General features: G+C 42.4%; 1 protein-coding gene across 1 annotated transcript in view; it reads left to right on the plus strand.

Moving 5' to 3' along the window:
- LOC127571885 (multiple epidermal growth factor-like domains protein 6) overlaps positions 1-16,149 on the plus strand; it is a 265,342-nt gene that overhangs the window by 187,051 nt on the left and 62,142 nt on the right. The window contains exons 9-14 of the mRNA XM_052018632.1: positions 1,723-1,845; positions 5,779-5,916; positions 7,277-7,399; positions 13,026-13,148; positions 15,265-15,438; positions 15,829-15,960. Coding sequence (XP_051874592.1) covers positions 1,723-1,845; positions 5,779-5,916; positions 7,277-7,399; positions 13,026-13,148; positions 15,265-15,438; positions 15,829-15,960 — 813 coding nt within the window. The remainder of the gene's footprint in view (positions 1-1,722; positions 1,846-5,778; positions 5,917-7,276; positions 7,400-13,025; positions 13,149-15,264; positions 15,439-15,828; positions 15,961-16,149) is intronic.

The following is a 16,149-nucleotide window of genomic DNA, read 5'->3' on the forward strand; positions in this document are numbered from 1 at the left end:
GACTGCTGCTCTAATACTTTTTTTCACTGCAGAACAAAACTCCACAAAACAAACTATTCTTGTCAGTATTTTATTTGTAAGAGCATCCCATGAAATTCTGGGCTCAACTTATTGAATCAGGGCCTCAGTTCATGGTTAAGATCCTGAATATTGTTTTCTGTTGGCTGAGTGAATTTGTGTCATACAGTCAAGAGTTGTACACTATGGAATCAGGGTCCTCGACACAACTCATCCATGACAAGTTGCCCAATTGATCTAGTCCCATTTGTCTGCATTTGGCTCATATCCCTCTCAACATTTTGTATCCATGTACCTGTCCAAATTCCCTTTAAACATTATAATGGTACTCACCTCTACCATTTTCGCTGGCAGTTCATTCCACATACCCACCACACTGTGTGGAAAAAGTTTCCCCTCAGGTCCCCTTTAAATCTTTCCCCCCTCAGCTTCGATGTCCTGTAGTTTTAGATTTCCCTCCCCTGGGAAAAAGACTGTGACCAATCACCTTATCTATGCCCCTCATGATTTTATATACCCTTAATAAGGTCATCTCTCAGCTTCTTGTGCTCCAGGGGGAAAAAATTGTTCAGTTTTCAGATGTCTTTTAAAAGACAGATCCAGAGTAGGTTTAATGAAACCTCAATTGTTCTGCCATGGAGAAGGTGCTGATTTTTCAAGGAACTTTGAAGTCTTCTGTTGAATGGTAAGCTAGGTGAGATTTTGACTGAATAGTTCTGCACAATTGTAGACTGCACAATGGAGTTGTGTGGTAAAAATAAAAGTAATGGAACTCTTCATTATGTATTGTGCCACTGCATTAAGTCCTAGCTCATCAGGATTGGGCAGCTGAAGCTCAACTCAGACTACACTGTGTCTGTTAGTATTAACAGAATGTATTGTATGATTGTACTACCACTCCATTAATTCCATAGAAGTTTCCCATTTTTATTAACGTTGGGTGCTGCGAAAAGTCACTTTTAATAAATTTTCTTGGTGATTAGCCTTAGAAAGCCTCCTGAGTGAGGCACAAATTCCAAAACTGGACTCATCTGAGCATCCCTTTAAATCTAATATTGCAGCAGCTGTTGTTAGCATTTATTGTATCAGTGGTATGGCTGCTCTTCCCCTCGCACTCATCAAACAAAGGTAGAATTTAACATCTCAATAACAACATTTGTCTCTTGGTAAATGACATGGATTGAGTTGTCTTCCAGTAAATAATGATGATGATTTGCAGGAAACTCCTCTGTTGAGGTCTTAAGTTGATTTATGCCACAAATTTTTAATGCCCTCTGTGATCCCCACTATACTCCAGAAAGGTATCAAGTTATATCCTGCTCCACTTCACTTCATCATTAATTCTTCCTTTCCTGGGAAGAAGACCATATTAGATTTCAATAGTTTTTAGTGCCCTTCACCTTTACCTCACTAATGGACATGGCATCTCCTAAAACACTGACAATATCTGGAAGCCAGTACTCACAAAACTTTGTAGTTTGTCATCATCAGAGAGTTCTGAGGATCAATCTCCATTTTTACGAAAGTTGTTTTCAAATTGAACATGTAGCATGTGGGATGGAATTAATAGAATATGCAATGACCTGAAGGACAACCTATGGTTTCTGGTGTATTTTTCTGATGATCTTCCCCCGTGGCTGGCAATATTGTTCTGAGTGATGAGAGCTTTGTTTTCTCTATTAATCACTGACTTTTTCTTGGCAGACATTAATGAGTGCACCACAGGAATTGCAATGTGTGCTCATCAGTGCATCAATATCCTGGGATCATTTAGCTGCATCTGTAACCCTGGATTTGAGCTGGGTGCTGATGGGAAACAGTGTTATCGTAAGTACTGCCTTCAAGCTGGGCAGTGGTAATCCACATGTCATTCATGAGATAAGTGATGGCATACTGCAACAATTGGTGGCTTTAATGTGTTTCACTCTGAAACTTATGAAAGATCAGCTCCCTGGACCAGGACACATCAGAAAGATTCAAAGGACCTTGTATTAACATAGCACATTTTATATCCCTTTTTGAACATTCCAAAACATCTTTCAGTCAAGGAAATACCTTTACAATACATTCACTGCTGTATCACAGGTGCACAACAAAGTCCAACAGTAATAATAATCTCTGAGTGACCTATTTTATTTGAGGAATAAATGTTGGCCAGGCCTTCAGAAGGATCACCTCTGTTTGTCATTGAAATAGGGTATTTTGTTCTCATCTAACGTGTGTCCTCAGTTTAGCCTTTCAACTCATGGATTATACTTTTGACAGTGCAGATTTCCCTCAGTACCACACTGGGCTTTCAATCTAAATTATGTGCTTAAATCTTTGGAGTGACGCTTGAAATTACAGTGTTCTGATTCGGATACTCTGAGCCACAGTGTTGAGCTGTTATGTGGGGGGCGATAAGTGGCAGCTGTAGTTTTGAACTCGTAATTCTACTTCATGGTTTACTTCTAGTCTAAGCCAAACACAAGACACGGATTATGAACAGATAGTTATGAGGATGCTGCAGTTGCCCTAAGCTCGGTGTATGCTGAGTGATAATGGCAGCTGAGTGAAATGTTCCCACTCCTGCAGCCCGTCTCCGGTCTCCTCATTGTCGTGGAGTTGTACAGCACAGAAACTGGGTCTTTGGCCCACCACATCTATGCCATCCTTTTTCCCCCATTAACTCTAATCCCATTGGCCCATTGGAAAGCTCATGCCAGGACCCACCAATCCCTGTCACAGCACCAAGAGGGTGCGAACACCTGAAGGTTCTCCTGAGGATTTCTGGTATTGTTTTGGGAGGTCTGGTCTGGGCTGCTGGTGATGGGCGGTGGGGCTTCTGGAACCAGGCAGGAGGGTGAGAGACTGGCAATCAGGGAGCAGACTTGAAGAGTGCAAGTAGGAGTACTCGGAGGGTGGTCTCACTCTGGAGGACATCATGCAGCCAACAGCTGAAGAATGGGGAGAGCCCAGGCTTAGCTACGGGGTTGTCATGAGAGCAGGGGAATTGAAAGGGGAAGGAAAGGGGTAGGGGCTAAGAGGGGAGGAGATGTGTGAAGAGGGAAGGAGTTGAGAGAGAGAGGATGAGGGAAGGGCCGCTCATGGAGGCAGTAATGGAGGACATAGGTAGGGAGACTGAGGGAGGTGGAAGGTCAGGTTATGGGGAGATGAATGAGAAGGAGGTGTGTGCATGCGCATACGTGGTTTCCTTGATATTGGACCAATCCCTCAATCCATGGGCAACTTCCACTCCTCAAAATCATCCTCAATCCTGAAGGACCATCTATGAAGAGGAGAAGAAAGAGGAGAAGAAATAGGAGCAGAAATAGCCATTTGGCCCTCTATGTTTCCTCTGCCATTCATCGAGAGAGAACCTAGAACAGTACAGCACAGTACAGGCCCTTCGTCCCACGATGTTGTGCCGACCTATATAAACCTACTTCACGATCAATCTAACCCTTCCCTCTGCACAGGCCATAATCCTCTTATACACCTCTATCAAGTATCCTCTGTTCCTCCTAAGAGAAAAGCCCTAGCTCGCTCAATTTTTCCTCTCATAAGATATGTTCTGTAGTCCAGGCGGCATCCTGGTAAATCTCCTCTGCACCTTCTTTAAAGCTTCTACATCCTTCCTATAATGAGGTGACCAGAACTGAACACAATACTGTAATTGTGGTTTTACCAGAGTGTTATAGAGCTGCAACATTACCTCTTGGCTCTTGAACTCAATCCCCGACTAATGAAGGCCAGCACACCATACAGCTGCTTAACCGCCCTTGTCAACTTGCGTGGCAACTTTGAAGGAATTCTGGATTTGATCACCAGGATCCCTCTGTTCCTCCACGCTGCTAAGAATCCTGCCATTAACCTTGTAGTCTGCCTTAAGTTCGATCTTCCAAAGTGTATCACTTCACACTTTTCCGGATTGAACTCCATCTGCCACTTCTCCGCACAACTCTGCATCCTGTCTATATCCCGTTGTAACCTACGACAACCTCCTTCACTATCCACAACACCTCCAACCTTCGTGTCATCTGCAAACTTTCTAACCCACCCCTCCACTTCTTCATCCAAGTCATTTATAAAAATCACAAAGAGCAGGGGTCCCAGAACAGATCCCTGCGGAACACCACTAGTCACCATCCTCCAGGCAGAATACGCTCCATCTACTACCACCCTCTGTCTTCTGTGTGCAAGCCAATTCCAAATCCATGCAGCCAAGTTTCCATGGATACCATGCCTCATGACTTTCTGGATGAGCCTACCATGGGGAACCTTGTCAAATGCCTTACTAAAATCCATATACACCACATCCACCGCACTACCTTCATCAATTTGTTTTGTCACCTTCTTGAAAAACTCAATTAGGCTCATAAGGCGTGACTTGCCTCTCACAAAGCCATGCTGACTATCCCTAATAAGAATATGCTTCTCCAAGTGCTTGTAAATCCTGTACTAAGAATCCTCTCCAAGAGTTTGCTCACCACTGACGTAAGAATCACTGGTCTGTAATTCGCAAGATTATCCCTATTACCTTCCTTGAACAAGGAAACGACATCTGCCATCATCCAATCCTCTGGTACCACTCCTGTGGCCAGGGAGGACACAAAGATCATCGTCAATGCCCCAGCAATCTCTTTGCTCGATTCCCATAGTAACCTGGGGCGTATCCCATCCGATCTCCTTCTTCATTTCAACATGCTGTTCTACCTCAGTGAATGATCATGGCTGTTCTACCTCAGTGCCATTTTCCTTCACTATCCCCATATCCCTTAATTCCCTTAATATCCAGAAACCAACCACTCCATTTTTTTGAATGAACTCAATGACTAAACCAACACAGCCTCCTGGATGGAGAAGTCCATAGATTCACCAGCTTTCAAGTGGAGACATTTTCTCCTCATCTCAGTGATAAAGAGCAAACCTCTATTCTGAGACACTGATCCCTGGATCTAGATTCCTCAGCCAGGGGAAGCTTCCTCCCTCATCCAATCTGTCTGTCCCTGCAAGCGTTTTGTCAGTTTTAATGAGAGGTTCCACCCTGCAGCATTTGATACTGTAAAAGTCCTGATGTAAGAACTTTTGTGTCATTATTTTTATTTTATTAAACGTCCAGTGAAATTCACACATACTAAATTTCTATAGTGACAGCTGGTGACGAAACTGACATGATGCAGAGCTTCATTATAAATACAGTGGCTAGAATTTCCCTGCCACGTAAACGGGAAATGTCATTTTTGAGTGGCTTTTCTTATGTATAAAACCTGAATTTGCGTGTTGGCTGAGAATCAACACAGGACACCCGATTTCTTGTGTTGACATTCCAAAAATGAAGTCATGATTATATCTGGTGGTGCCCTCTATCTAGCTTGGATTAATTTTTTTTGGAACTCCAGACTATTTGCTCGTCCTGGACAAAATTGTGGGGCTGATGTATCTCATCTCACTAGGTAAAAGAGCTTGCCACATAAATCCCAGGTCCTGACTGTTATTATGAAGTGGGGATTCCCTGCTGAGGGAAAATCCCACCCCTGAACCTGGATCCAACGTATGATTTGTCAGTATGGGCAGGCATAAACTTCATTCCTTACAAATGAAATTAGAAACTCCTGCAGACCTGGTATGATCAGGTCTCCCCTACGTGTTCTGTTTAAAAAAAATTATGGCAGGATGTCAGTGCACTCCTTATGGATTTTCAAACCGATGATTTTGAATTTTAGATGTATCGTTTGTGGAAGACTTGTCTACAATGTATATTTGTCTTTCTACCAACAGGTATTGAAATGGAGATTGTGAACAGCTGTGAGAGGAACAATGGTGGATGTTCTCACCACTGTGAACACACAACCACTGGACCTTCCTGCTCTTGTAATCAGGGATACATCCTGGACTCTGATGGGCACACATGTCTTGGTACTGCAACATTCATTAACCTCTCCTAAACCCATATGAATTTTATTTTAATAAATAAATCTTCATCTAACTAATATAACAACTGAAGCTCAATGAGAGAGTGGTAATCTGTATATTGAGAAGTTAAGATCGTGTCTGGGATACAAGTGAAAACATAACATGATATCGAATCTAATCATGATTTGCTTTTGTATAAAATACTTAAGTAGGACCGCTACATTGCAGCAGTATATTTGGTCTTGTCGGAATGGGCTTTGAGTGTTAGCTTCAATTCTGGTTGTGAAGCACAAGGAGAACAACCAAGTTCTGGAATTTGAGAGGGACACAATCATGAAATTTATCACTAAATCTGAGGCCCGAGTTACCCAACTTGCACCATGTTGCTTATTAATCTCCATTTGAGTAAAGGTTTGCACCCTGATTATCTCTAAACTTGCTTTTTTGGCTTTGTGTCACTTGGTCCTGCCTTCAAACTTAAATGAAATAGTTTTTTTTTATGGAGGATAATTAAATGAGCCAAATGGCCACTCTATATTCTTATGTTTTTGGTAACTGTGAGTGATTGACCTTACAATGTGAGTTTTGTAGCATTATGATGACCTTTGTGATGGTACAGCCATGTGGCACAGTAGCACAGCTAGTGGAGCCACTGCTCCATAACGCCAAAGACCTGGGTTCAATCCTGAACTTGGGTGCTGTCTGTGTGGAGTTTGCATGTTCCCCCATGACCAGGTGGGTTTCTTCCAGGTGCTCCAGTTTCCTCCGACATCTCAAAGATGTGCAGGTTGATAGGTTAATTGGCCACGGTCAATTGCCCTAGTGTGTAGGCGAATGGTAGAATTGTGGGGAGAAGGGGGCAGTGTGGAGGAGTTGGTGAGAAAGTGGGGAGAATAAAAGAAGGGGATTAACGTAGGATTAATTTAAATGGGTGGTGGATGGTTGGTGCGGACTTGGTAGGTTGAAGAGCTTGTTTCCATGCTGTGTCTCTCTATAACTCTCAAGCCCTCTTGTATAGTCAGAGAGAGTAATAGAGCACTACAGCACAGAAACAGGCCCTTCAGCCCATCTTGTCCATGCCAGCCTGGTTTCCTGCCTAGTCCCATCTACCTGCATCCGGACCATAGCCCTCCATACCTCTCTCATCCATGAACCTATCCAAACTTCTCATAAATGTGACAATTGAACCCGCATCCACCGCATCGTAGTGGGGCCTAACATTGTTTGACTAACATGGCTCAAGAAAGAGCAGACCTGTGTGAAACTTGCTCTTTGATTTTGATAACTGTTTCCTCTGCTCTCTGTTAGACCGAGTTCCGATGGCTATAAAGTTGACTGACTCTGATTTTCCTCTTGGTCACAGATTCCAATGAGTGTGAGACTGGCACAGCTTGCTGTGCACAAGACTGTAATAACAATCCTGGAGGCTATGAGTGCAGCTGTCAAGCAGGGTACCGGCTGAACATGGATGGATGCAGCTGTGATGGTATAGTGAGAATGAAAGACACATTCCAGGCACTTTCCTCTGCATCTCAGCTTTGAATTGCATTTTTCAGAGTACCGTTGCAGATATTTCAAAATAGTCTGCTTCCTTAATCTCCCAGGCAGGGGTTTTGCATTATGCGAGGCCTTGTGCCGTACAGCCAAACCTTGAGAGCAGGAAAGTTAGCTTTGAAACCTGTATAAGCTATTAGGTCATTGGAGCACTTAATCAAGGATGTGCATTTTTCACTGACTAGAAAATCTCCAGAATGGCAGGCAGGTTTTTTGTGTCGGTGTTACCAGTCTTGTAAAAAAGCTACTGCCCTACCTGTCAGATTTTGTAGAGCTTTAGGGAGTATGCTGAAAGAATGCAGTGTGTGCAAATGCACTGCACTTTCCCAAGTCAACTCCAGACTGGATTTATGTGGTAATAGAACTGAAAATAAATCTGGCCAATATAAAATGACAGAAACCAGGGGAATGCCTCAGTTGCCTCCTGGGACATCCTTACATTGCTCGTTATCTGCCACCTTCTGTTTATCCATTTGGTGGTCATTTTCTGTGCATATCCTGTGAAATAATGCATTCAGTATGTGGTGCTGGAAATCTAGATAGACAATTCCCTGTGCAAACTTGCAGTACTATTAAGAACTTGACTAATTCATAACATGTTGCTCACATCATGCCAGTTTACTCGAAGTGCAAATGGTGTTTGATTTCATTCATTAATTCTTTCCATCCATCTCCACTAAAAAATGAACAGATGTGTGTTAACTCTGCCGGGAGATAGAAAATGATGAGAGCAGAAGATGCTCTGGTGTTGGCTTGCTGATTTGGTAGTTACATCAGCAGTTACACATGCCAAATCTCAGATCAATTGCTACCATGTCCTTCTCGTTGAGGAGAGTCTTAAAAGGAAAACATTCAATCAAAAGTACTGTGTTTAACAGAATCAATGTACTTTTCAAAACAAAGCATTGCTTAGAAAAATATACACCAAGGAAACATCAAAAGAAACTGCCTCAGAGTGGCAGGGAATGATTAGAGAAGCAGCCACATATTGAACGAAACAAATATGCATTGCGGAACACAAGGTTCCTGCATTCTCAAAGTGGGAAGCATGTTGTTCGATGGAGAGTCACCAGAATTGAATAACAAAATTGTTATTTTTGGATTATCTTGATGATCTTTGGGGTTTTGTATAAAAATTTCCCTTGGGGCATTCAGCGAATGGGATCGAGCCATGATAGGATAGATTACAAATGATTAGTAGAAGGAACAGGCTGCATAAGAACATAATGTAAGAGATAGGAGCAGAAGGAAGCTGAATGACCCTTGAACCCCTGTTTTAGCACTTGATAATGGCTGATATGCTTCCTCACCCCTGTTTACTCACCTGACCTTCATATACTACTTGTTACGCTGGATTCCAGAAACCTATCATTCCTAGCCTTGAATATACTCAATGACTGAGCAACTACAGTTTTCTGGGATAGAGAATACCAAGGATATTCCTCCTGACTCTAATCCTAAATGTGTGTTCCCTAGCCTTGGACTCTGGCCAAGGGGAAAGAACTTTTTGGTATCCACCATGTTGGCACCTTTGGAGATTTGGGTTTCAGTGGGATTGCTTCTCGTATTTCCATGCTCAAGGTAATGCAGGTTGTGACCAGAGCTGTGAACCAAATATTCCAGGGTATTTGACATTTGGGAAGAACAGGCCAAATGGAAAAGGGGGCACTGAGCACTGCTAGTAAGGGTGGAAATTAGTGCAGTGATGAGAGATGATCTTGGCGTGACAGATCATGAGGTAGAACTAGAATCAATTTGGGTTGAATAAAGAAATAGCAAAGGGCAAAAAACGTTGTTAGGCTACCAAATAGTAGTTGTAATATTGGGTGTGACATAAATCGGGGACTTCGACATGAGTGCAATGCAGGTAATACGGTAAACGTGGCAAATTTTAACCTACATGTGGACTGGACAAATTAAGTTTGTTGTAATAATGTGGAAGATGAAGGTTCTGACAAAAGGTTGTAGACATGAAATGTTAACTGTTTCTCTTTCCACAGATGCTGCCTGACTTGCTGAGTTTTTCCAGTGTTTTCTGTTGTTCTAGGTTTCCAGTATCTGCCAGTTTCTTGTTTGATTTTCATTTACTGACGAAAATATCGAAAACAATACTTTCCTAGATCAATATCTGGGGGAACCAACTTGGGAAAAGGCTACCTTGGATCTCACTTTGTGCAATGAGAAAGAGTTAATTGATGAGCAACACACAAAATGTTGGAGGAACTCAGCAGGTCAGGCAGCATCTATGGAGGGAAATGAACAGTCGACGTTTCGAACTGGAAAGAAAGAGGGTAGAAGCCGGAATAAAAGGGTGGGGGGAGGGAGAGAAGCAGAAGCTGGCACCAAACCATTCAGGGCCCTAAACAGTCCTTCCACCTGAGGTAGTCTTTCACATGTGAAACCATCAGTGTCAGTTATTGCATCTGGTGCTCCTTGTGCGGCCTCCTCTACATTGGTGAGACCTGACGCAGATTGGGGGATCACTTCGTCGAACACCTTCGCTCCATCCACCATAACAGCTAGGATCTCCTGGTAGCCAGCCACTTTAATTCCACTTCCCATTCCCACACTGACATGTCTGTCCATGGCATCCTCTACTGCCAAGCTGTGGTGAGACGCAGATCAGAGGAACAGCACCACATATTCTGCTTGGTAGTCTCTAACCTGATGGCATCAACAGCAATTTCTCTAACTTCTGGTAACTACTCCCCTCTGTTTTCCCCCCCCCTTTTTTTCCCTTATCTCTCTAGCCCCTTTATCCCTTCTCTTTCCCCTCCCCTGTTTTCATGACCTGCCCATCACCCACATCTTCCTCTGTCTAGTTCCCTACCTCTTCCCCTTTATTCCATGATCCATAGTCCTCTCCTTTCAGATTCCATCTTCTTCTGCCTTTTGCCTCTTCTCCTATCACCTCCCAGCTTCTCACATCATTCCCACTCCCCCTCATCTACCTACATCCCCCCCTCACCTAGATTCACTATCACCTGCCAGCTCATGCTCCTTCCCCTCCCCCCACCTTTTTATTCTGGCTTCTGCCCTCTTCCTTTCCAGTCCTGAGGAAGGGTCTCGGCCCGAAAGGTCAACTGTTTATTTCCCTCCATAGATGCTGCCTCATCTGCTGAGTTCCTCCAGCATTTTGTGTGTTGCTCCAGATTTCCAGCATCTGCAGTCTCTCTTGTGTCAACAAGGTTAATTGGTGATCTGGTTGTCTAAAAATCTTTGGAGAAGAGCAACCATGATCAGACAGAACTTGACATTGAGTTTGAATGTGATGGAGTTCAATGCAAAACTCGGGTCTTAAATCTAAACAAAGGAAACAATGAAGGCATGAGAGGAATGGTGGCTGTGGATGATCAGCAGAATATACTGGGAACTCTGGCAGTGGACAGGCAATGGTTAGCATTTAAAGACATACACACTTTGCAAAAAAAAATTTCCATTTAGACACAAAAACCTGACAGGAAAAGTAACTTATCCATGGATGACAAAAGAAATTAAAGATAGTATTAAATACAAGGAAGGGATTCATAATGTTGTCAGAAGTAACCTGAGAATTAGGAGCATTTTAGAACTCAGATAAAGAGAACCAAGAAATTGATAAAGAAAGGAAAGACAGAATATAAGAGCAGACTGGCAGAAAATATAAGTACTGACTACAAGAACCTTTATAGGTATATAAAATTGAAAAGACCAAAGAAGTTGTTGTGGACCCCCTACAGTCAGAGACAGAATTTATAGCGGGGAATAAGAAAATGGTAGATTTATACAATTCCTATGTGTTTAACATCATAGAAGAAGACACACAGATATATCAGAGTATCAAGGTGTCTATCAGGAATGAGGAAGTGAAAAAACTAAGTATTATTCAAAAAACAGAACTAGAAAGGTTGATGAACTTGTAAGTTGAAAACTGCCAAGGACTAGTTTGTATAACCAGAGTTTTGAAAGAGGTGGCTCTAGAGTTAGTAGATGCTCTGATTATCACCTTCCAAACTTCCATAGGTTCGAGAATTGTTCCTATGGATTGAGGAATAGCAAATGTGATGTCATTTTTTTAAGAAAGGAAGGAGAGGGAGACTACTGACATGTCAGCCTAATGTTAATGGTAGGGAAAATGCTAACATCTGTGACAAAGGAATTACATACAGAACACCTTGAAAAGAATAACAGGATTGAGCAGAATCAGCATGGATCAATGAAAGGGAAATCATGTTTGACTAATCTGCTGGAGGTCTTTGAGGATGTGACTTGTAGAAGAGATAAGGTGGAACCAATGGATGTGGTGCATTTGAATGTTCCAAAGGTTTTTGATCAGGTTGTGAACAGGGGGTTGGTCAACGAGTTTGAATGACCTGGAAGTGGGTGGGGTGTAATGGGGGGGTGGGGCAATATATTGATATGGATTTAGAATTGGCTATCAAACAGAAAGCAAAGAGTGAGAATAAACAGATCTTTCTCAGGTTGGCAGACTGTGAATAATGAGGTACTGCAGGGATCATTGCTTGGGCCCCAGCTTTTCATAAATGATATCAATGACTTGGCAGAATGTCATTTTTCCAAGTTTGGTGACAATATCAAACGAGGTGGGATTGTGAGTAGGGAGGAGGATGTAAGGAGGCTTCAAGGGATGCAGACAAACTGAGTGAGTGGGTGAAAACATGACAGATAGAACATAATGGGAAAAAATTTGAAGTCATCTACTTTGGTGCACAAAACACACAAGAAGAGTATTTGTTAAATGCTGAGAGATTAGGTCGTGTGACTGTTCAAAGGAACTTGTACACAAGTTGCTTTGGTTCAGAATGCAAGTGCAGCAAGTGATTAAGAGGGCAAATGGGATATTAACCTTTTATTACAAGATGATTTGAATATTGTAATTGTTTAGGCCTTGGTGAGAGTGCACCTGGAGTACTGTGTACAGTTTTGTCACCTTTCCTAAGAAACCATGTACTTATCAAAATAGCAGTGCAGTGAAGATCAGATTCACAACACATGTTCCAGGAATGTTGGGTTTGCCAAATGAAGAGAATAGAATATGAATTGATTAGACTGTGACTGTATCTCCAGTGTTGAGAAGAATAAGAGGACATCTGATCGGAGCTTATAAAATTCTTGAAGAACTCAATGTGCTTGATACAGAGAGGATGTTTCTCCTACCTGAGGAATCTAGGACCGGGGGCACAGTTTCAGATTCAGGGTTAGGCTGTTTAGTTCTGAGATAACGAGAAGGTTCTTCACTCAGAGGATGGTGAACCTTTGGAATTCTTGTCCCCAATGGGCTGTGGAAGCTCAGTTGTGTTCATTTGAAACAGTGATCGATAGATTTCTGGACATTAAGAAAATCAAGGGATGGAGGGATGGTGCTGGAAATGGCAATGAGGTAGAAGATGAGCCATGATCTGAATTAACGTCAGAGTAGACTTGAAGATCTGGTGGTCTACTCCTTTTCCTATTTCTTATGCTCTTATTCTACTTGGCCTTTCCACATAGGCTATATATCTGATCCCAGGAATCAATTACAATGTCACTTATATTTCTGTTCTGATTTCTGCTTACAGATGTAGATGAGTGCTCAGCAGACAATGGTGGCTGTGACCATCTGTGTATAAACATCCTCGGATCCTTTCAGTGTATATGCCAGGAAAGATACAGGCTGGATACAGACAGGAAGAGCTGTACTTGTGAGTAAACATAGCCAAGATGTGTGGGTTACGCAAACCATTGAACTGTGATTTCTGAGAATACATTGTTAGAAGTCTCAAGCTGTGGAATTTACAAGTCTTACAATGTGTATTTACTTTTAAACCATTAGCTGTGTTGTTTGCAGAGCTTCTGTTGAAAGTTTAAACTGATTTAACTATTCACATAAACATGGTAAGACATGGTCTGAAATGTTCTTTCTCATGGCCAAAATCAAATGAAATAAAATGGGATATTGGGAAAATTCAGGCAGTATATCATAAATAACAATTTTATGTCTGTGTTACTCAAGCTTCTTTTAATTCACTTGTGGGTCGCAGGTTGAGAGCATTGATTGCCCACCCCTAATACTTTGAAGAAGGTAGAAATGAGTCATATTCTCAAACTCTCCAGTTCTTGTGGTGAAGGTATCCCACACTGGTGGTTGGCAGGGAGCTTCAGGATAAGCTCCAGCAATGATGAAGGAGTGGCAATATATTTCCATGTCAGGCTGGTGTGTAACTCGGAGGGGAACATGTTGGTGGTGGTGCTCTCGTGAGGCTTCTCATCACCCTTCCTGGTGATTGATGTACATCACTACCCAGGTGTTTGTATGGTGGAGTTTGCATGGTTGACTGGGCTGGACAGGTTAGTCTAGTTGCTGTGCCTTGGTCAATCCCATGCAGACTGTCAGGAGCTTTGTTAAGTTGTGTGAGGTCTGATTGTGAGCTAGGCAGGCCCTTTTTTAGGGTTTGTTTCTGGCTGTAAAACATCCCAATGCTCTTTTGTTCTGGATTTTAGCCAACTTGGTAAATTTTATGCAGCAAACCCAATGACATTAGTGCTAAATGCAGCAATCATTCAGAGTACTGATAACAGGTGCGATACAATTTCTGGACAGCTGGATAAAGGCAGCACATTCCCTTCCCTGTAGGTCAGGGAACCACCTGGTTTCTTTCAACAATCTGGTTGTTTCATAGTTAGCTTTTTAAAATCCCACACGGATTAACTGATGGGATATGAAAACGTAGTGGTTATCTTAATGAACTTGCATCCAGGGGCTTTGGCCATTGAGTCAGGCTCCCCCAACAGCAGCAGGGAAACTTGTACACAAGTCATTAAAGTAATCTGGAATTAGAAACCTAGTGCCAGTAATAGGGCCATGAAACTACCAGATGGTCATATAAACCCATCTGCTTCACAAACATCTCTTAGGGAAGGAAATCTGCCATCTTTACCTGGTCCGACCTGTATATATGACTCCTAAGTGATTGCCTCTTAATTGGTCCCTCAGTTCAGGGGCAATTAGGGATGGACAATAAGTGCTAGCATTGACATCCTGCGAATAAATTAAAAACTAAATGCCCAAATGCTGTGGTGGTACTTGAACCCATCTTTCTGGATTGTGAGTCTCGACCTCAAGTGGTCTAGGCCAATCACTTCCCTTTTTTGTTTGTTTTTGAGATGAGTGTGATTAAACTTGAAGGAGAAGAGGCTGCTGCCTGAGGGGAGAGATCATTTAACAATATCAGCCAGAACTCCACTGCCCAAGTGCTAACACGTACAATCCCGTTCACCTGTTACGCAGAGTTCACTCATCAGCACCGGCTCCTGGTTCAGCAACTCCTGCTTTTCAAAGTTCTCACCTTGATTTCGAATCCCTGCATGAACTTATCTTTGCCATTTTCTCCATTGTATTTCTCTCCAAGAAACCACCACAGTTCGAATTCTGGCCTGTTGCTCATGAATACGATCAGTAGCTGAAGAGGTAACTCTGGAATATCCTTCCTAAACTTCTCCACCTCACTACCTCTCAATCCTTTACGGTCGTCCTTGAAACAGACTCTTTTGTCCAAGCTTTAAGCCTGAGTGTAACTCCCCTCAGTGCTTCATTTGATAACTCTCCCAGAAATAGGAGAGACGGTCGTTGAAAGCTCCCTCCTATTGGGAGATATCTGATGGATTGCACATAACGTAGCTGAATCATAAGTTATCACAGCATAACATCAGCAGGGAGCCACAATCAGAGCAGCCTCACTAAGTGATGAATGAGCTGTGTTGTCACTGGAACTTGCTTGGATGATCTAGAAATGTGCTCAATCAGATTTATATCTGCAGCTCTTGATGATGAATTTGAAGGGGATTTGGATGAAGAGGAGGAAGAGATAGAACTGGTCAGATTCCGGGGTATGCTGTTGAGGGCCCCTCCACAGCTTCTTCACTACAAGCCCTCGCTGACACCCTTGTACCAGGAGGATTTGAGGAGTGAACTCAGACTAGTCCATAAAATCAGTATGTGCTATTTATTAATTTATTCAACTAATTATGTATGTTACTGAAAACTTAAAAATAATTTCACATTGTCCCTCTCTCTACTACTCTCCTGTCTCTCAGTTGTCTTCTTTTCTCTGATTTTCTCTTTGTTTCTCTCTCACATCCTTTTTCTCACATTTTCTGCCTCCTCTTACTCACTACCATTCCCCCTCATGTCTATTGAAGTAGTCTCCATGAACTATGGCAGCAACTGCTAGGCTTAACTATGCCCTCTTTCAGTCTCTTACATACGTCATTGATTTGTTTCAATATTCCAAATGCAAGGTGATTGAAATTTACTCTGTCTTTCGATCCTCCTTGACTATTCTCCCAGTCTCTTCCAAATGCTGTATTTTTTTTTACTTGTAGTTTGCTTGGATAACACCTTTGGCAATGACTGCAGCCTCACCTGTGCTGACTGTATGAACGGAGGCCTCTGCAATGCTGAGGGAGATGGTTGCAGCTGCCCTGCAGGGTGGGCAGGTCTCATCTGCAATGAAAGTAAGTGAATTCTTCTCAAACATTTATTTCTTCTCCTGCTTTATTGCAGTGCAGAACAACCTATATCATTTATCTGTGAAGTTATGAAATCAAGTCATCTTGGTCTTTTTCTCCTCCCTGTCCTGGTTTGAAGTTGCACGTGGGGAGAATAAAGTGGGGTTAGTCTAGAATTTGTGTAAATTGCTGGTT

Source organism: Pristis pectinata, chromosome 6, assembly GCF_009764475.1.
Source record: "Pristis pectinata isolate sPriPec2 chromosome 6, sPriPec2.1.pri, whole genome shotgun sequence".
NCBI classification, from domain to species: Eukaryota; Metazoa; Chordata; class Chondrichthyes; order Rhinopristiformes; family Pristidae; genus Pristis; species Pristis pectinata.